The sequence below is a fragment of the Letharia columbiana genome (genome assembly GCF_014066305.1).
Source record: "Letharia columbiana isolate WasteWater2 chromosome Unknown Sc0000001_s0, whole genome shotgun sequence".
Classification (NCBI taxonomy): domain Eukaryota; kingdom Fungi; phylum Ascomycota; class Lecanoromycetes; order Lecanorales; family Parmeliaceae; genus Letharia; species Letharia columbiana.
This window is the reverse complement of record NW_023501037.1, coordinates 131,470-150,590: the sequence shown is the minus strand read 5'-3', so window position 1 is coordinate 150,590 and position 19,121 is coordinate 131,470. Positions and strand designations below refer to the sequence as shown.

The 19,121-nt window shown below is 52.7% G+C and overlaps 11 protein-coding genes across 11 annotated transcripts; 2 read left to right on the top strand and 9 right to left on the bottom strand.

Annotated features, from left to right (window-relative positions):
* Positions 1–1,228: 1,228 nt before the first annotated feature.
* Positions 1,229–2,844, top strand: HO173_000677 (uncharacterized protein; the record flags this gene model as incomplete). Its single annotated transcript, XM_037302626.1, has 3 exons — positions 1,229–1,452; positions 1,505–2,292; positions 2,351–2,844. 3 exons carry the CDS (start codon positions 1,229–1,231, stop codon positions 2,842–2,844), a joined length of 1,506 nt encoding a protein of 501 aa, XP_037170133.1.
* A 518-nt stretch (positions 2,845–3,362) lies between these two features.
* On the bottom strand, positions 3,363–3,964 carry HO173_000676 (uncharacterized protein; the record flags this gene model as incomplete). Its single annotated transcript, XM_037302625.1, has 3 exons — positions 3,363–3,440; positions 3,766–3,791; positions 3,883–3,964. 3 exons carry the CDS (start codon positions 3,962–3,964, stop codon positions 3,363–3,365), a joined length of 186 nt encoding a protein of 61 aa, XP_037170132.1.
* A 1,170-nt stretch (positions 3,965–5,134) lies between these two features.
* HO173_000675 (uncharacterized protein) lies at positions 5,135–6,098 on the bottom strand (the record flags this gene model as incomplete). Its single annotated transcript, XM_037302624.1, has 3 exons — positions 5,135–5,506; positions 5,589–5,818; positions 5,873–6,098. 3 exons carry the CDS (start codon positions 6,096–6,098, stop codon positions 5,135–5,137), a joined length of 828 nt encoding a protein of 275 aa, XP_037170131.1.
* Positions 6,099–7,212: 1,114 nt separating this feature from the next.
* On the bottom strand, positions 7,213–7,830 carry HO173_000674 (uncharacterized protein; the record flags this gene model as incomplete). The annotated part of the gene is made up of 1 exon (XM_037302623.1): positions 7,213–7,830. The coding sequence occupies one exon, from the start codon at positions 7,828–7,830 to the stop codon at positions 7,213–7,215; it is 618 nt and encodes a 205-aa protein (XP_037170130.1).
* A 472-nt stretch (positions 7,831–8,302) lies between these two features.
* Positions 8,303–8,767, bottom strand: HO173_000673 (uncharacterized protein; the record flags this gene model as incomplete). Its single annotated transcript, XM_037302622.1, has 2 exons — positions 8,303–8,572; positions 8,720–8,767. 2 exons carry the CDS (start codon positions 8,765–8,767, stop codon positions 8,303–8,305), a joined length of 318 nt encoding a protein of 105 aa, XP_037170129.1.
* A 72-nt stretch (positions 8,768–8,839) lies between these two features.
* On the bottom strand, positions 8,840–9,589 carry HO173_000672 (uncharacterized protein; the record flags this gene model as incomplete). Its single annotated transcript, XM_037302621.1, has 1 exon — positions 8,840–9,589. One exon carries the CDS (start codon positions 9,587–9,589, stop codon positions 8,840–8,842), a length of 750 nt encoding a protein of 249 aa, XP_037170128.1.
* A 1,042-nt stretch (positions 9,590–10,631) lies between these two features.
* On the bottom strand, positions 10,632–11,494 carry HO173_000671 (uncharacterized protein; the record flags this gene model as incomplete). The annotated part of the gene is made up of 3 exons (XM_037302620.1): positions 10,632–10,728; positions 10,809–10,913; positions 10,983–11,494. The coding sequence occupies 3 exons, from the start codon at positions 11,492–11,494 to the stop codon at positions 10,632–10,634; spliced, it is 714 nt and encodes a 237-aa protein (XP_037170127.1).
* Positions 11,495–12,336: 842 nt separating this feature from the next.
* Positions 12,337–12,525, bottom strand: HO173_000670 (uncharacterized protein; the record flags this gene model as incomplete). Its single annotated transcript, XM_037302619.1, has 1 exon — positions 12,337–12,525. The coding sequence occupies one exon, from the start codon at positions 12,523–12,525 to the stop codon at positions 12,337–12,339; it is 189 nt and encodes a 62-aa protein (XP_037170126.1).
* A 751-nt stretch (positions 12,526–13,276) lies between these two features.
* On the bottom strand, positions 13,277–13,848 carry HO173_000669 (uncharacterized protein; the record flags this gene model as incomplete). Its single annotated transcript, XM_037302618.1, has 3 exons — positions 13,277–13,625; positions 13,686–13,732; positions 13,789–13,848. The coding sequence occupies 3 exons, from the start codon at positions 13,846–13,848 to the stop codon at positions 13,277–13,279; spliced, it is 456 nt and encodes a 151-aa protein (XP_037170125.1).
* Positions 13,849–14,956: 1,108 nt separating this feature from the next.
* Positions 14,957–17,357, top strand: HO173_000668 (uncharacterized protein; the record flags this gene model as incomplete). The annotated part of the gene is made up of 2 exons (XM_037302617.1): positions 14,957–16,966; positions 17,022–17,357. 2 exons carry the CDS (start codon positions 14,957–14,959, stop codon positions 17,355–17,357), a joined length of 2,346 nt encoding a protein of 781 aa, XP_037170124.1.
* Positions 17,358–17,728: 371 nt separating this feature from the next.
* HO173_000667 (uncharacterized protein) lies at positions 17,729–18,879 on the bottom strand (the record flags this gene model as incomplete). The annotated part of the gene is made up of 4 exons (XM_037302616.1): positions 17,729–17,737; positions 17,792–17,845; positions 18,037–18,476; positions 18,699–18,879. The coding sequence occupies 4 exons, from the start codon at positions 18,877–18,879 to the stop codon at positions 17,729–17,731; spliced, it is 684 nt and encodes a 227-aa protein (XP_037170123.1).
* Positions 18,880–19,121: the final 242 nt, after the last annotated feature.

The window sequence follows — 19,121 nt, the reverse complement described above, 5'->3', positions numbered from 1 at the left end:
AGCACACCGGCGCGTTGCACCAACGGTTGTAGGGTAGTCGGACCGCGCCAATGCCTTAAATCGGTGCCGAACTTCATCCAGAATACCTTACTTTAGTGTCCGCGACGGCGCGGCGTTAACAGAATCCGGAGCTAAGGTACTTTATCGTTGTGGCTGTACAACCTGTGGCCCGGAACAACCATTCTACCCCGCATGTTCCATCCATTGGTATTAAGGGTTGACTGCTTTGACCTTCCAGCTGCCCCATATCATACAACATATTAGATCTATCATCAATTCTCATCACCAAAGGCGTCATCGGCTGGCTCGCACTGTTAGTGTAAGCTAGCTACCTACCTAATCTTGATGGTGGGGGAAGCTAGTTGCTAGATACCAACTGAATGTCTAACGCCTATCTTAAGTCGTCCTTGAACAGCGGCCAAGGGATAAGGTGATAAGGTAGCTACATGTAGGATAGCTAAGGATAATAACTCGGATAATAAAGTAGCTTGGACGGAGTGACTCCCAAGGAGGAAGGTGCTCAGTCCTTCAACCAGCCCCCTGCTTGACAGATCATCCGGTACTGAGAGGACAGTGAACAACATTCGCTTACGCACTTTGCACTACCAGCTCCCCTGAAGCTTTCGACTGCCTATTTAACAATGTTTCCTGCGTCATGAAATCCTTCGACCAGGCTCCATCATGCTCATTCTTATGCCGTGTGCCTCCTAATGCTGCCACCCGAAAACATTACAATTGTCCATCGAAGCACTGACCTTTCCAGACGCCCAATGAAAAAGAATAATGCAGGACTGTGCGATATGTCTCCTAGCAGAACAGAAGTGTACCTTCCTGCCTCGAAGGAAGCAAGCACGCGGCTACATTGCCGCACGAATGGCCTTTGGCTGGCCAATGTCTCTTGTTTCGCGCATCATCATCCAGTCACACGGATCCACTCTTTGCTTAATCCGCCTATTCGATCGCTCGTCTGCTCTCAAATGCCATCGTTCAAGTTGCATTTGCTGTATACATCGCAGACACCTTTCCTACATTTTCATTTCTCCTTTACCCTTAAGCGTGTCTGCAACATCTCCTAGATCATGACACTCTCTGATTTACCCGGTCTTTGCCACTTTCGTAATATTCTGTTGGCAACACACGGAACACAGATGGTTCCGACATGAAAAAGCTGATTAACATGCAATTGCATCCGTGTTGAGGTGCTGGCAAATTCGACGGGTCCATCGAGATGGAAAGCTACGCAACTGAAGCACCTGAGATCGCATCGGATCCTGCAAAGCTTGAAAAGGATTCTGGATTTAGATCCTTGGAAGCGGAAAGCGCGACTCAAGACCGAGTCGATAGACATGTCGTCGACTTTGACGGCCCCGATGATCCAGAGAACCCTCTCAATTGGTCAAATACGCGCAAATGGTGCCTTGTGGGCCTGATATCCGCAATGACCCTGGTCACGTACGCGCCATCATTGCCATCCGTCACATTGTCCCTAACTCACCAAAGCCAGGAACCTTGCAACTCTCATGTGCGCACCCGCGGCCCCACTAATATTGCGGGAATTCTCTTCCAACAATCAACTCTATCAGACACTCCTCGTGTCCATCTGGGAGCTCGGCGAAGCATTCGGACCCCTGTTCATCGCGCCCTTATCTGAAATCTATGGCAGAGCACCGGTATACAATGCCGTCAACATCCTTTTCTGCATCTTCTCAATCGCTGGGGCCGTCAGTACTAATATGCACATGTTTATTGCATTTCGATTTTTGAACGGCATCACCGTGGGGGCCATCGTTCTCAATCCCAGCATTGTTGGAGACCTTTTCGTGACCGAGAGACGAGGCAATGCCATGGCTATTGAGGGCATAGCTCCACTGATCGGGCCAGTCCTGGGCCCTGTAATCGGAGGCTACGTATCCCAAGCGATCGGTTGGCGCTGGTTGTTCTGGTTGGCAGCTATATTCGCCGGCATCACCGAGATCGGGTTCCTCGCCTTCTTCCGTGAGACCTACAAGGTGCGGATTTTGGAGCGGAAAGCTGCCCGACTGAGGAAAGTAACAGGTGACGATTCTTACAAATCCGTCCACCACGTCACGCACACAATCATGGGCTTTTTGACCGTCTCCGTCATGCGGCCGGCGCGGATGCTTCTTCTGTCCCCAGTCATCTTCCTCTTGGGGCTCTACGTCGCCCTCGTCTATGCCTACACGTACGTGCTCTTGACCACAATGACCGAAGTCTTCGAGCAGAGATACGGCTTCTCGACCGGCTCGGCCAGTCTCACCTTCCTAGGATTAGGCACGTCCATCCATCCATCCATCCTCTTCCCCAACCCCCCGGCTGACGGACCCCACAGGCATCGGCCTCACCGCAGGCCTGCTCCTCTGCCAAGCGACCCTCGACCGCTACGTCTCCCGCGTCCAAACCCGCGGCGGCGCCATGAAGCCCGAACAGCGCCTCCCCCCCATGATCGCCGGCGGCCTCGTCATCCCCGCCGCCCTGCTCTGGTACGGCTGGACGGTCCAGACCCGCGCCCCCTGGCCCGCCCCCGTCGTCGCGACCGCCACCCTCGGCTTCGCCGTCGCCGCCACCCTCCTCCCGGCCTTCAGCTACCTCGTCGACGCCTTCGGCCTCCACTCCGCCTCCGCCCTCGCCGTTACCATCAGCCTCCGCTGCGTCGCCGGCGCCGCGTTCCCCTTGGTCGCCCCGTGCCTGTATGATCGGCTCGGCGTCGGCTGGGGCACTTCGGTGCTGGCGGTCGTCGCGCTCGTTTTCGTCCCCGTGCCGCTTCTGTTGATGTGGTTTGGGGAGCGCGTGAGGTTGCGGTCGAGGCTTTTGGTCACGTATTGAGGGTGGTTCGGTGAGGGATCGGGTGGGTGGGTGCGTGGGGTTGCGGCTTTTGTATTATAATTGTCATTGTTCACCGCGGTGATTTCTGTGCTGTTTTGCTCTGCTGTTGTGGTTTGTGTACGGTCTGGCACTACCCGCTATGGAATACGGAGAGAGTACGTCCATTCCAAGTTTGTCCAGGATCCCGTTCCCCAACGTTCGTTCGCCACATCAACACCCCTTGTGCGCATACATTCGGAAGAAAAAAAAGTTGGCACGCAAATCAAACGTCCGCAGCCTCCCCCTTTCGCAGAGCGAGTGAAGCGACGAATTCCATTCCTAAAAGCATCGACATCAATCTTCCAGCGAGCGATATACCTCTCCCCGCATCCCGCATCTTTTCCCCTCTCCTCCTCCTCTCTCCTCTCCTCTCCTCCTCCTCCACCTTCCATCCCTCACCCAAAAACACCAACCCAAACCCAAGCCCTCAACCCTCCCCCTTCCCTCCCCCTTCCCCCCCCCCCGCCCCACCACCACACTCACGTAATACTGTCCGCCGGCGGCGCCGGGACCGCGTACCCGTCCCTCGCCACGGGCGCGTGGGCGCCGTAATCGAACTGCGCACGAGGGTTTTTCTCAGCTGTGGACGTGGTTGTGGACGTGGTTGTGTTGTATTGGAGGCGGAGAGGGGGGGATGGGATGGAGGGGGGGATGGATGGATGGAGGGGATGGGGAGGGGGGGGAGGAGGGGGAGGGGGGGGGGGAGGGGGGGGAGGGGGAGGGGGGGGGGAGGGGGAGGGAGGGGGAGGGAGGAGGGAGGGGGGAGGGGAGGGGAGGGGAGGGGAGGGAGGGGAGGGAGGGGGGGGGAGGGGGGAGGGGGGGAGGGGGAGGGGGGGAGGGGGGAGGGGAGGGGGGGGAGGGGGGGTGGGGGGTAAGGCTTACCTCTGCGATTGCGTGGGCGTGGGCGTCTGTGTGAGGGGGGGTGTTAGTTGGATGGAGTTACTCGATGGATGGATATGGAGATGTGGATGTGGAGCGTAAGGGGGGGGGGTTACGCACCGGGCGCGGGTGTGGGGGCGGCGAGGGCGGTGGTCATGGCGAGGAGGGCGTAGAGGAGATGGGTTATTGGGTGGGGATGCATGGTGGGTTTGGGGAGGTTGTGGATGGGTGGATGTGGGATGGGTGGATGTGGGGGGTTGTGTATGTATGTATGGGTGTTTGTGTGTATGTAGGGTGGACGATTCAACGAACAAGCCGAGTCCAGACCAGGCGCTGTGGAGGACGGTTTGGTTTATATGACTTATTCTGTCGTTGGAAAAAAGGGCGGGGATGGAGGCCGATTACATATGCAAAAACAGGATCGATGGCCTGTCTGTCTGTCTTTCTCGATCGATCGATCGGGTGCGTGTGCTGGGCGTTGGACTTGATTCGCCGGTATACATACATACGTACGTGCATGCATGCCTAGGCCGGACTCGACATTCCGCTACCGCCTCGCTCGCCTTACCTTATCTCGTTGCGTCATCGCGCCTGTTGAGTACGGTATGTACCGAGTGTGAGGTCGGTCGGTAGAGTACATACATACATACATACTCTACGTAGCAGCGGTAGAATGTGGGCGGGCACTACAGTATTGGGTCGATGCTACGAGTATGTTATTGTATGTATCGCACCGGCGGCTTAGCGTGCTTGGCTTGCAGGCGGGCAATCTATCGAAATCGGCGGATCTGTTCTAGTCCGACAGGGGGGGGGGGTTCGCGGTTGAGGTCTGGTTTTGGAAAAGGCTGGATCGGGGGATGGATGGATGGGGCTTCGTTGACGGGGATTGGCGGGTGGATGGGGAGATCGGTGGTGTAGGTAGATGGGAAGGGGTGGTGAGAGGATGAGTTGGTGGTATGGCTGGGGGGGGGTTCTGGGAGGAGAGGTCGGTATAGAGGGTGCTGTGGAAGTAGATGCGTTTGGGCTTTTCGTCAATGATGATGGTGGACATTTCGGTTGCGGGTCGAGCTGGAAGTGTGTTGAGCAAGCATCTTGGATCTTTCCTCTGATCAGGTCTTGTTTTATCGTGTTAGATATGTCACGGAAATAGCGACAGCAGTCGTGTGCGGATTCACCGTCACCTTGCCGTTGCTAGTCAATTGCAACAGGTGTTGCTGCTCTGCTTCTTTACTCAAGAGTGCATCGTCCTAAGATATAACTTTCTCGATGTAAGGTCTTTAAAAAGAAGTTGTTGCAAGAACCCTACTCAAGCCCACAACTTTCTCGTCCTGAAAGAACAGGCCAGCCCTTAGACTCCACCTTTGCCATCTTCTCAGGTAAAAGCACTTGCATTCTCCCCCTTCTCAAACTCCCCAAAGATAGCACGGATGTGTTCATTATACGGTGACCCTTCGGGACAGTACCGGTACCTAAACAGCGTATCGATATGCTGACCAGAATTTATATCGCGCCAGCACGCCGTGCGCTCATTGGCCCAATCCTCGAGCGCTTCCCAGCTTCGGCATTTCCGCGGTTGGTCGAAACCGACGGCGCCGGGGTGGTCGTAACTGGTGTAGAGAGGGGTGTCGTCGGCGGCGCAGAGGATGTCTTGGCGCAGCGAGTTGAGGCAATGGAGGGAGTGGGAGACCGGGGAGGTGAGGGGGACGCCATCACGGAGCTGCAGCATCGTTCGTCGAATGCGCTTCTGCAGATAGGGAAGATTAGGACTGATCGGGAGATTTGTAACCATGATATTGATCAAGGCTGGGGGTTGTGGGTGTACTGACCACGCAGTGGAGATCGTGGAACCCGTTCAGGAAGTAGATGCCTTTGGTGTCGTCCCATGGAAAGTTTTGCGATCGCGGTAGACCCTTCGACGCTGCATAATCGTGGTCGAGGGCTACAGTGCCGTGATAGTATTCAATCGCATCCCATGCTGCGTTGCTGATCGTCTCGTTGTCGTCAAAATAAACACCCCCGCGCTCGAAAGTGGTTGGAACATCACGGGAAAGCCCAGCTGACATCTATGTTAGCGGATCTCTCGTTGGTATAGATATACCGTGATCAATACCGAAATAACTCCTGCCACTGTTGCTCAGATGTGTAAAATCAGGAATTTGCAGATTCCGGGTACCAAAAAAGACGTTCAAACATAGAGAACCGATCAATGTGAGGATTAGCGGTACGACGTATCGGGGCCGACCTTGCAAGGTACGGCGATGAAGAGGAAAGGTTGGTTCATCCTCAAGAAGCTCATCATCACTCAATAGATGGTAATCTTCAGAGCTCGTCTTCATGGCCAAATTGAAACAAAATAAATCTGTATATGACCTATTCTTGCGATATCATGGACAGTTTAGAAATTACGAGACTGGAAGACAGAATGCTGACCCTACAATGGAGCGGGGGCCACCAGTGTAGGACAGGATGGCAAGGAAAGGTACAAGCGAAAGAGAAGCTACAATCCTTATCTTCCATCCCCGCTTCACACAACCTGATTCGTTGGGGATATTGGTGATTGGTGGTCTGAATCGTGCAGTAGGACGTCAAGCACCTACGCTACCGTGGCACTTGCCAATGCACAACGGACCATATCTGTCCATCGTCAACCGCCTTCCCGTTAGTGAGATCAGCGATGGCCTACCGTAGATTTGCGCGTGCGAATTCTATTCGGCTCCGTGGATGTACCAATGGATCATCTTGACGGTTTGACTCAAGTCCATGCGCTTTGACGTGTCCCTAAGAGGGGGATTCTCCGAGACGGGTGGCGCGTGCTCCAAGAGCAATCACACTGCATCTGGTTGGGTGGACCAATGACAGCGGTGGTTGCTGCCGGCACGCAAGAAGTAGAAATCAGCTAAAGCTCACTGCCTGCCAGTCGCAGCTTCAGAAGTCGCACTTTGATGTCGTTGCGTGCAATGCTACTTGTGTATGATGGTACATATGATGTTCGTCGGAGCAATGATGCACGAAGTCCAGGCCTGACGTCGGCTCTGACATCGGCTTCACAAACTCTCTTCAATTAGGCTTTCGAACGCCGACATTTCTTCAAGGTAAGCTTACATTAAAGCCTCTCCTGGTGGCCGCTTGAATCACGCTAAAAGTCGCAAGCTAAAAGAACGGCCATCACTTTCTTCTCCCGAACGAATGACACTCAAGGGCCAAGGCGCCCAATGATCCGGCTTGATTTCGATGATAACGCTTCGTCATTCTTACTCAGTCTCACAGACTAGGTAATCTTATTGGCGTCCCAAATCAATATGAGGTTCGGACCATTGGGCACCCTGAATATTGAAATTGATGACGGCTTGTTGTTTTTCTACGGACCGGACGGGTGCTACTTGTAGTACATGCCAAGCACAATACATAGGGCTGAGGTGCTGAATTCCAACATTGAACCCTGTCCTAACCCTACCCCACAAGTTCATTGACCTTGAAGCTCGGATGCACCGGCAAAACCTTCCCCCCGTTCGACAGCTCCTGCACCCAATTGATCCCGCAGCTCCACCAACAGTGCCTGTCCGGCGCCATCCACTCGTGCTCCAGATCCTCCCGATCGAGCGTCCCCAAAACCACATCGAAGATCTCGGGAAATCCCTCACCCATGCCGTGGCGGATGAAATAAGTCAGGTTGGTGCCACAGCGCCCGCAAAACGTCCGCGTGATGGCCGGGGACGACTGGTAGAATTTCAGGTGGTAGGAGTCCTCGTTCGGGCCCGGTTTGAACAGTTCGACGGCCGGGATCCATGGGGACGGGGCGGGGGGGACGGCTGTTTCGTGGTTGGTGGGGGAGACGGGCTGCAGCTGACACGACATCATGCTCGTGGGCACGCAGATCCAGGTCGGCAGGATGGAGCCCGTGGCTCGACGGCAGTCGTTGCAGTGGTCGGTGGCGACCATGGGGAAGGGGACTTGGCCGTCGGAGAAGGGGTTCAGGGGACGTTCGGCGCGGGCGGGCACTTGGACTTTGTACCGGATGGCGCGACAGTTGCAGCCGCCGTGGAGGACCAGAGGGTGATCTGGCAGCATTGTTGAGGGAGGTGGTTGTCGAGAGTCTTTATGGTAGAGGAGGTGGGTTTACTGGGATCGAATGATGCGATATTCGAGACATTAGCTGCCTTAATCTTAGCGAGTCAGCCAAAAATACGTGGGTCTGGAAATTTGGTGCACACACCGTATTGACCGCGGGATTTGTATATTCGTAGGGTAGGATTTCCCCACCGTCCCCTACACCACATGTATCATTGATTTACATACATGACTGTCTCCATACGATAGCAAATCTCAAATCACAATATAAACCTCGCCAAACACTTACGGAAAGCCAGAAGCAATCCATTGTAAAGTGAACCAAGGCCTGCCCGCACGAGTACCTGGTGCTAGGCCACCCAGGAAGCCATCTCAACGGCCGAGTCATCAAAAACCGACAACGAGACCGCGAACAGGAACGCGAGGTGGAGGTTCAATGGCTCTTCTCCCGCATCCGAACACCATCCGGTCTTTATCGCATGGGCAGCGCTCGAGAGGAATTGCACTCAAAAGCTGTGCTTCGGCGGAGTTTCTCGAGGAGGATGAAAGCTAGAGTATGTATACTGGTTAAGGCCCCCTTCATGAGACACTTTGCGTACACCCGTGTTCGGCCAGAGACGTTGGCATTTGGGACGGTTGGAGGTGATAGATAGGCACTACATCTCGTGCGCGCGGGACCGGGTCTGTTTGCATGTCGATCCGTCGCTTGACTGGACTGGGCCGGATCGTTTGCTTGCAGGTCCTAATAAGGAGGGTGTTTTCTCGGTGTGAATGGTTTTATGGTTACTTGTAATACTACGACATTGTGGTGGCCGAGAGTTTGGCAGAATCACCACTTATCATGGACAGCGTGAGTTGTGCGAACTCGGCAACCTGGTTTGATACAGACATCTCTCCTCTCTGCCTCTTCCTCTGAGACCTGATCTTCCAATCGCATAATAAGATGAGTGTCTCGCTATAAACCACCGTCGAGGCCGGTCTACAGTTCTAAAACAACATCTCATACCCCTCACATCTCATAAGGCCCTCTCATCCTCAACCATTCCTCCAACCCCGACTCGTCGAACTTCTGCCGGCGCCACCACACCCAATACGACCGAAAACTCTCCCTGTTCGCCATCCCCCGAAACCGCACCCCCCTCTCCCTCGCGCACTCCTCCGCCTCCCCCGTCGCACCCCTCTCCGATCTCCTCACCCCGCCCTCTCCCGTTCCCCTCCCGACCTCCGTCTTCGAAAACCGTGCCACGACCAAATTGCAGAACGCGCCGAGACAGACCAGATGCTGCACCAGCAGGTCTTTGCCGTCCAGGCGCGCGACCAGCTTGTCGCCTTTCAGCGAGGGCGGCGCGCCGAACCGTGAGGATTCGGGCCGTCCGTTCCGGCAGAGGGGGCGGGCGAGTGGGTTCTCGATCTCGCTCTCGCGGCCGGGCTTGAGCTCGTCCCCGCGGGCGCCGGTCCAGGGGTGTTGGCGCATCCAGAGCGGGAGGCCGACCAGGGTGGGTATGTCGAGGGGCTCGTCGTTGAGGTGGAATTGGGTCTCGAAGGAGGAGATGGTGGTGGTTTGGTAGACGCGGCGGCCTTCTGAGGGGTAGGCTTCGCTGTCGCAGCGGATTATGACCGCTTTGGTCTCTTTCGGGTATGCGTATTGAGTGGGCATCCAGTATTTGGATCCTTGCAGCATCGGTCCGGTGGCGGATACGGGTTTGTTGTCTTTGGTCGACTGGCCGGCCGATCCTTCGTCGGCGTGGCCGAAAACCATGTTGGTGCTGTGGAAGGGTGTCGGAAAGGGCGGGAGTTGAAAGTGGTGTTGAGGGTGCAGAAGGAGTGCGGGAGGGGCGTCTTTGAGATGGTAGCACAAGATATGTCCCAAATGGCGATTGAGAGCCTAGGCTCGCAGATGAGTTTGAGGCTCTGATTGGGAGTCTCAATTCAGGATCGGATGCTGAGTTGATATACATGGAAGTTGTATGATTAGAGCCCCGCTGGCTCTGAGAGCTGGTGGTTCAGGATGGATGATGCCAATTTGAGATATGCTATGGATCATTGATTCTGGTTGCTAGAATGCCTCTCGTGAGTTACGGTGGTATCTAGATCGAGCTCCATGAGCAGAAAGACGCGTTCACCTCCAAACTCACCCTGGTCAATAAGTCGAGGCGATGGCGCATTGCGGTGAGAATGGGTATCAGCGGAAAAGCGTACGAATTCGAACCTCTGACTACGATACAAAAGATCCACGGAAACAGATAGCAAAGCCTCACCCAACAATCTCAATCGCTATGTCTGAGAGGATACTTGACTGATCGATCTCCATGTCCGACAGTCAACCATGGTCGTCGGGCAAAGCCTCACCCAACAATCTCAATCGCTATGTCTGAGAGGATACTTGACTGATCGATCTCCATGTCCGACAGTCAACCATGGTCGTCGGGCTACAGAAAGCCGGGGGTCTGCTTTCGTCCGCGTCTAAGGTCATATGGCGGTTCTCTATCTGATCCAAACTAACCGCATCGGATATCTTATTCAAGGATACGAATGAGGAAAGATAGGCAGGACGGAGAAGGATTTGATGGCATTCATGCTGAGTGAAATCTGTGGATGACATGCCCTTTTGTCGCAGAATTCTTATGCTCGTATGGAGTAAGATTTTTTTCAATTTAGCAGGTACCGACGTGGAAAGAGGAATAAGAACGGCAAACAAAGGAGCCACTCTGTTGGAAAATCAGCTTCAACTTAGAGTCGCATTGATTAGCGTTGGTCTGGGGTTCATGAATATTCTGCGGAATCCTTGGTTGAGTAGGTATCTACTTATTTGGGGGCTCCTGAGTGCCCGAAGTGTGTTGATCTCTAGCAAAATAATCCCATTGACCTTGCGGCGGCTTCTCTTCGATATCCTCCCATCTATGTTAGATGTCAGCATTGATCTACGTAAGAGATAGACGCCCTCTGTCGATCGAAATGCCATGAGACGGGATACGTACACCTTGGACTCGGCCATGGTGTCCACCAGCTTCAGCTCTCCCTCTGCCACCTGTATAACCTCCTCAATCAGTCCTCCTCCGATCTGGTTTTCCGCTTCGCTTATCCTGTGGACGAGCACATCAGCACATTACGAAAGGCAGATCATATTCAAGAAGTCGAGATGTCTGACGTACTGTGACGCCTCCAGTGGCGGCTCGGGCTCCCAGTTGACAACTTTCGAATAGTCTTGTCGGCGTCCCTTTCTCAACAACGCGACCTCCGCTGCCTTCTCCTCACTAGTCCGTGTGCCCTCCAATGATGTCCATTCTTGATCCTCAGATCCCTTGTCTTCCACCGTCACAAAGTGTTGACCACCAGCGGATTTGTAATTATAATTTGCCCCAGGCTGGAAGGCTTCAGGAAATTTCTCGATCTTTTCAGCGGCTTTCTTTGCCCATTCATCGTAGCCTTCTGGTTTGATGGACTCGATGATCTGCATGCGGTGTCTCGTCAATGCTTCTACGGATTGACGGTAGACCGAGTGGTCTGGGAAAGCCTTGAGCTTGTCGAGGGTAGCGCCATAGAGGTAGAGGAGGGTGGATCGTGGAGCCGGGTGGGTGAAGAGACCTGTAAGGCCTGTCGGATTGCCAGCTTCGAGGTAGCGGCCTGGCTTGACGGAGGCAAGCAATCGTATTGTATTCCTCATGTTAAGTTTGGTCTTATCATCCCATTCAACCGAAACCACACCCAAGCGCTCAATTGAGTAGACGAAATTGAAACTGAGGTGGTGACGTGAAATCGATATTGTCACCCACCACACCCAAGGCACCGAACGGCGGAAGAAAGTGCCAAGACATACGAGATGTACCCCGATCTCACCCTTTATCAGGCCTAGGGTGACCGCCGCTTTACGCTCGTGCGAGCCTGGCAAAAATGATAAAGATTACAACAGAACATCAATTAAAATAAACACCCATTTCTTAATAGATCAGCGACTTTACCTTCGCTGGGTAGTCTGTCCAGTGACTTGCGAAACCTTGTTGATGTCCCATTAGTTGGGAGAGTATCGCTGCTTGTCACAATTGTTTGCATTTTTTGGATCCCTTTCAATTGGACAGTTGGACTAAACTGTTGTCCGAAGACAGCGAAGAGAATCAAGAACCGTGCCAAGTTTTTCGTAAAGTTGTGTTCTTGATCTTTAGTTACGTGTCATAGTCGTGACTTCACGATTTCAATTCCCTGCTCCCCCATCACGAATGCAACGTCAACAACATCTCGGGCTGCCATTCTCGAACACCATTGATTGAAAGTACCGCAGGGCTATTTTGTGATACTGCCATCTTTGTCGCATCTAAGCTACACGCATTACTCTTCCCCCAGGCCTCCGACATTGGCTGGTCGTTGGCAGCATGGTAAAAGAAGTAAGTGAAGTCACGACCAACAAATTGTGATTCTCTGACCAAAGTCATAGCGTTATCGGTTCTCATATACACGCATCCGTCTCAAATCGCCGAAGAACCGTGAATTGAGTCATGAACTAGCCGTGGATCACTGCTGTCCAAGATGGGTAACCTCCCGATCCAGCTGTTCAACCCATTTTAGCCCGTGCTTGAGACCTAACAGCATCTTCCCATAATCCTCATACACAATACTCTCTCCAAACTTCAGTGCGATACCCGTCTTCGAAAATATGATGACAGGAGAGCTTCCGTATCCTTGAATCTTGCCATAGACCATTTTGCCTAGCCTCGCTAATAGCGCTGGTCGACTGGTAGAGACCAGAATCCGAAGATCGCCGTTCCTTGAATGCGTACGGTTTCGCCATGCCAGTATTCGCGAACTGAGTATCAATACCGCCATTCGTTGAGCTGTCGGTTGAGATTGGCACGTCTTGCCAATTGTTCTGGCCCAGAGTTGGTGACTTCGATGCGGCTGCGTATGTCGTCACGAATGGTTCCAACGATAGGATACCTTCTTTTGAGGACCTCAGCTGGGTCTTCAAGAATTCGCGCGCCCAGGTCAAAAAACCTTGCTCATATTCCTGCTACTCTAGTCTTCGATTCATATCTATTTCCATTTGCACGTATCGCCATAGCTCTTTCAAAGGAGCCGACCCAGGTACACCCCTTCGATGCTCGCGCTGGATCGTCGTGGGTGTCAAAAGCGAGCACGTCTTGCCTGTGAGCCACAGAAAGAAATTCAGGGTGGCCTCTTGGCAAAATGATCTTTGTACAGATGAGTTCGGACGGAAAAAGCTTGCTGATGGATGATCCATGTATGCGGTGATACGTCGCAGACTATCTGACCTGAAGTCGAGGTCGGACTCGATGATTAATTTTGGTGTGAGATCAAGCTCATTTTTTTGGCCCTGTTCGATATATTTTTGCGGGATTGCTCCTTCGGATAAGATCCAGCAATTATAATTAATCGAAGAGGCAGAACTTCTAACATATTGCAAGACAACGCATTATGAAGGTCCTGTAGAGTCTTAGTCTATTTCGTAGCTGAGCAGGGGCCCCTTCCACGCGCAGAAGTCTCCCCTCGCCATCCAATCAAAGCCGAACATGAAATCTATGCTAAGACCTTTTGCAGCTAATGTCTGGATGCTACGACTTTCGATATCCCAGGATTCGCGTATTTCGCCCTCTTTCGACTGGCAGTGCATAACAAGATCCGGCTGAGCGTTTTTAGGTCCGGAAAGAGCCGCCAATCTGTTCAAAGGCTCACCAGATGCCAGGATTTCGGCAGCGTAGAATGTTCGAAGTTTCTCAAGAACTTGTCTAGGGAGGTCTTCGAGATCGTATGTCTCCGGAGGTGCGCCGAGGAAGTCCTGTAACCTTTTCGAAGTCGGTCGTATGCAAGGTTTGCTTAGCCTTTTCTGCGGAGAGATGAGCTACCCTTTGTCCTGATAGATCCAGTCCATGATCTGGCCTTTCTTTCTCGCCTATGAAGGTTAGTATCTAGGTGCTCAAAGTCACTAGCTGCGTGCGTCGTGTCAACTTCTTGGTCATTGTCGCCGAGAGTGGCTTCCAGCGTAGCTGCAGCATGACCACCACCCATTTCTGTTAGATGACTCTCCGTTCTGTCGTCGTCTATTCTTGAAGAGCGATACCTTAGCAGCGCCTGATAGCAATCTTCGATTGTGCAAGATCTTTGTTGGCAGGCCTCTTCTGCTTTCAGCTGTGAGCCTCGACGTGAGGTAGTGTTGCCCGAAAAGATTTGCTGTCCTCCGATGCCTGATTCCCCGAGTGGGGGGCGCCTTCTCTCCTGAAAAGGCCTTAACCTTATGTCGAACTGCGTTATGGCTGACCGCCATATCTACCAGCAGGGCTTGTGCATCAGTCGCCACAGAGGTTTTGAAAGCGATAATATGCGAAGCAAAGCTTGAAAATGGAGCATTAAGATGTCTTGTAGGACAACGAGGAGGCGTGCGTAGCTAGCGCATCAATGTGTTATATCGTCGAGCATTAAAGACTTTCGGCATGAGATCTCCAGAAAGATCGAGCTGCCAGGAAGTCCTATCGCCTAGCGGAGTTGTGGGGGATGTGTTGTAAAAGGAGAAAAGCAAGATGCAGGAGAGAGGTTTTTTCATGTTCTGACAATCAAATACTTATTAGATACAAATAGACCAGCCTTCGTCTCCATACAGAAGATTAGCTGATTTCTGCGTTTAGGCCCTTTCTGCACCTATTCAAGCATTCTTAGTGCATACGGTAAACCTGTACACACAAGTACCATCCTCCCCTACCCGACAACAAAGACTTGAGTACATGCGTGAGAGTGAGGAGTGAGAGTGTACGCCTGTAGCACGTTGATCAAAGAAGGAATATCTAGGCCTAGAAGTCCTGTTGCGCGTGCCAAGACGCGGCGGGACAGGGGTCCACGCCTCTCGCATATCTTTGACCCCGACCACTCTGTCTCCTGTCCAGCACACGAACTAATCTCCTCACACATCTACAATTGCGACTACCCTTGAGCATCGGTATTCAAGTTCTGATGAACAGTTGGATGCCCCCCGCATGAGAGAGGAAGTCGCTCTTTCAGTAGCGCTGCGATACTCCGTTTCTTCCTAGCATCAGACACTCATCAGATTCTCTCTGCAGCAGGTTCCCGATACCACCTCTACAACCCGTGCGCGACCTACCGCTCCTAAGAGCCTCCCCACATCATGCGCTCATTCATATCGAGGGCCTTGATTACTCTCGTCTTGCTATCTCCAGTGTTTGCCAAACCTGCTGTGATCGACGCCCAACATCAACTCAATACAGTGGAAGATGCATTATCAGAGACAAAGGCACAGTCGGAAGACTCGAAGGCACTGGCAGAAGATCCAACAACCAAAATTTTAGATCTGCCACAAGCAGAGGTAAATCTGCCAAAAGAAAAGATAGAAGAGGCAAAGCTAGTTGAAGATGGGCCAAAAGCAGGAGCTACCAACAGTGAAGCACTATCGGGTACAGCGACAAAGTTCAACGACATGGAAGTGCCGCCAATGAAGGAGCTGACAGGGGAGGGATATGATGAAGACATTAAGAACGGCTACTGGTTTGTGAAGCACTACTCGCCCTACTGCCACCATTGCAAAGCCATAGCACCAACGTGGCAAACGCTTTACGAGTTTTACTATACCTCCAAACCGGTCCCTGCCGGCAAGAAACCTTCGGAGTCTGATTCACTGAATACCTTTACCCGCTACTACGACTTTCACTTTGGATCATTGGATTGTGTAGCTTACGGCGACGCCTGCACAAAGCATAAAGTCGGTGCTTTCCCAACATTCTCTCTCTACAAAGACGGCAAGTTCGTCAAGAAGTTCGAGGGCACAAAAGATATGGCCGGCCTCAGTGCGTTCATTGAGGACACCTTGGAATCCACACGCCCGGGTTCGAGACCGAAAGATGGCATGAAGCTCCCAGAGCCTGAAGCAACGTCCGTCGATACCGCCGCTCCAGCTGAGAAGCCTGCAGAGAAGGACAAGGACCCGGCGGCAGGAAAGGCAGCCGCGGAGAAATATAAAGATAAGGTAGTGGAGGACTCACCCCTACCGGCTGCGGAGACAGGGATCGTTAAAGCTATGAGCAAGATTCCAGGGGTTCCAAAAAAGCCCAAGAAGCCATCAGCTGCCCCAAACCCTCTTGGCAACTCTGTCTCTTTGACGCAAGAAAGCTTCCAAAAACTGGTCACAAACACGCAGGATCCTTGGTTCGTTAAATTCTACGTGCCGTGGTGTCATCACTGCCAAGACCTCGCACCAACCTGGCAGCAAATGGCCAAGGAACTTCAAGGAAAGCTCAATGTTGGAGAAGTCAACTGTGATGTCGAAGTTCGTCTTTGCAAAGACGTCCATGTCAGAGCTTACCCAACGGTTCACTTCTTCAAGGGCGGTGAAAGAGTCGAGTATGATGGGCTTCGAGGTCTTGGAGATCTCGTGAGCTACGCAAAGAAAGCCTTGGATGTTGGTGGCGGAGTGACGGACGTGGATGCAGATGCTTTCAAGAAGATGGAAGAGACCGAGGAGGTCATTTTCTTGTACTTTTTCGACCACGCTACGACAGTCGAGGATTTCGAAGCCTTGGAGCGATTGACCTTGAGTTTGATTGGGCACGCAAAGCTTGTCAAGACGGACAACAAAGAGCTTGCCGATCGATTCAAGATTTCGACGTGGCCGCGGTTGCTGGTATCAAGAGACGGAAGGCCTAGTTATTACAATGTGCTGGCACCGAAAGACATGCGAGACTTTCGACAAGTGCTCGGCTGGATGCAATCGGTGTGGCTGCCTATCGTGCCCGAGCTTACCGCATCGAATTCTCGAGAGATTATGCGTGGCAAGTATGTCGTTCTCGGTATATTATCTCGTGAGCGGGCAGATGAGTTCGTGCTCGATAAGCGCGAAATCAAGAATGCGGCGCTGGACTGGATGGAGAAGCAGACACATGCTTTCCAACTAGAGCGCCAGGAGCTTCGGGATGCGAAGCAATTACGTCTTGAGGAGGCTGAAGACCGAAACGACCAACGAGCGTTACGGTCGGCTAAAAGCATCCATATCGATATCAGAGAAGACGACAAGAAGCAAGTCGGCTTTGCGTGGGTGGATGGTGTTTTCTGGGAACGGTGGATAAGGACGACTTACGGTATCAATGTCAACGATGGGGAGAGGGTGATCATCAACGACGAGGATGTGAGCCACAATCCTGACCTTACCTCAATACTTGGTGCTAACAACCTTGTCTCAGAACCGACGATATTGGGACACAACCATATCCGGCGCGCCTATCATGCCCTCTCGTACCTCCATCCTCGAAACCCTCCCGAAAGTTGTCGCCAGCCCTCCCAAAATATCCGCCAAATCTTCTACAGGTGTCATTCAACGCATTTTCTTCGGCCTGCGTGGAGCTGCGACGGGCCATCCGTGGGTATCGCTGGGGATGTTGATTGGTATTGTCATTGGCACTTTTATATGGGGAAGGGGAAGGATGAAGAGCGGGAAGAAGAGGAATTCAGGGGGTTTCTTCCAGCTCGATGGAAAGGAGGGATTTTTGAATGGCGGTGGGTATGGGAAGGCTGACTGAGTATGAAATAGACCCAAAGAAAGCATTGTTGTGCAGGGCTGAGGGCATTGCCTAGGCCTGTCATTTGTAATCTAAGGTATGCTTGTCATATATTTGGGTGTGGCGTTCAGGATTGGAAGAGGTAGGACTTTTCGACATTAGAGCAATATCAATTACAATTGACCATCTGCAATGTCTGCGCTGTTGGTTTTGTGATTATCAGCCCTTCTCGTTAAGAGCACTCGAGGTCATATGTCGAATAATTGCACGTATGGTCTCAAATAATGATGGCGCAACAAGCACAGTCTATGACTTTATGTACACCCCCAAAGACTTCGCTCTCCGCCCGTAGCGTTCATACCATCCATGTATCGCTTCCAGCAGAAACGACCTCAGAACGGCTGTAGCCGGGAACATTAGCCCCATTTCCGGTCAGCGCCGAGGGGAGGACTCACATTATCACTGGGCGGTATCTCCCTCACAAAGTAGTCTCCGATAACCGGGAATTTCTGCTCGGCCAAACCCGTCAGCGCTGCCGTCCACCCTCTCCTCGTGCTCTCCTCCACTGCCGGCTCCCTGGCCCTCTCATCGTTCCCCACATCTCCCCACTCCTTCCTCCATCTAATCCCATCTGCCGTCGACTTCCCCCCCCCCTTCACCTTTCTCAAAGCAGGACAGAACGCGAGGACCAGAGACCCACCTGCAGTATATCCTTCCTGACCTTCGGCACCTCGGCGAAGAACTGCAGCGCGAATATCGCGCCCACGACGCCGAAGCTGCCCAAGGTGATGCCACTGTTCCCTTTCATCAGCAGGTCCATTCCCGACCATTCAGTGGCCCGCTCGCGGGGAGGCGAGGCGCAGGGGATGAGGAGAGGGGAATTGGAAGGTCGGTCCGCGCGTACAATTTCAAGGCTCGCCCTGGCCCTATGCCCCGGAGGTTGGGTTGGATTTTGTAGCTGCGTCGTTGTGTCATTAGCATGTCGGTTTTGACTATTGGTAGTACAAGGTTTGACCGTTGTGGACGGTGGTATCGAGGGCGTGGGAGTAGAGGGAAGGCGTACTTGGGCCCATAAGGCGATTTGTAGGTGCCGTAGGCGGGCTTTGAGGTTGCGAAGGGGATGCCGTGGTGGCCTTGGACCTGGGGGGGGGAAAGGTCAGTGGATTCTGGGGAGGATGGGAAGGCGGGATGTAGGTACCATGATGACGGCTTCGTGTGTTATGGGGGGGGGGGGAGGGTTGATGATGAAGGAGGTGATGGGGAATTGGATGGATGGTGATGCGATGGCACAAAGAAGGAAGTTCTTGGCGTCTTGGCTTCTTACGGATAGGATCTTAGGGAAAGGATGAAGGAGGAGCTCACCGAGACTTCTCCCCGAGCTACAGATCTGTTGCTTAAACATCTGGCTGGACAAAGGACCGTGCAATCTTTCGACCACAGTATCCGTGGCTACTATCGAGCGGTGATCAAGGTCAATGTACCCTTTCACCTCTACCTCGGCTTCCCATGCCCTGCAACAACCAAGTGGGTACATTATACTCATCAGTGCAAATGTGCCAGTGTGCGTCTACGATCTGGTACTGTACTCTGTCTGATTGCTGCCACTTGTAGATTTGATTTTTGTCGAAGGGGACCAATATATCATGCAAGAGTGGCGACAATACTTTCTTGAATTTTAGGCATTATCCAGCAACTGTTCATACATGTCATTCACCATGTACTCAAAATTCGAGGGACAGTATCGAAGTATATACTCTTTTATTTTTGTGGTTCTTGGGTCCTACA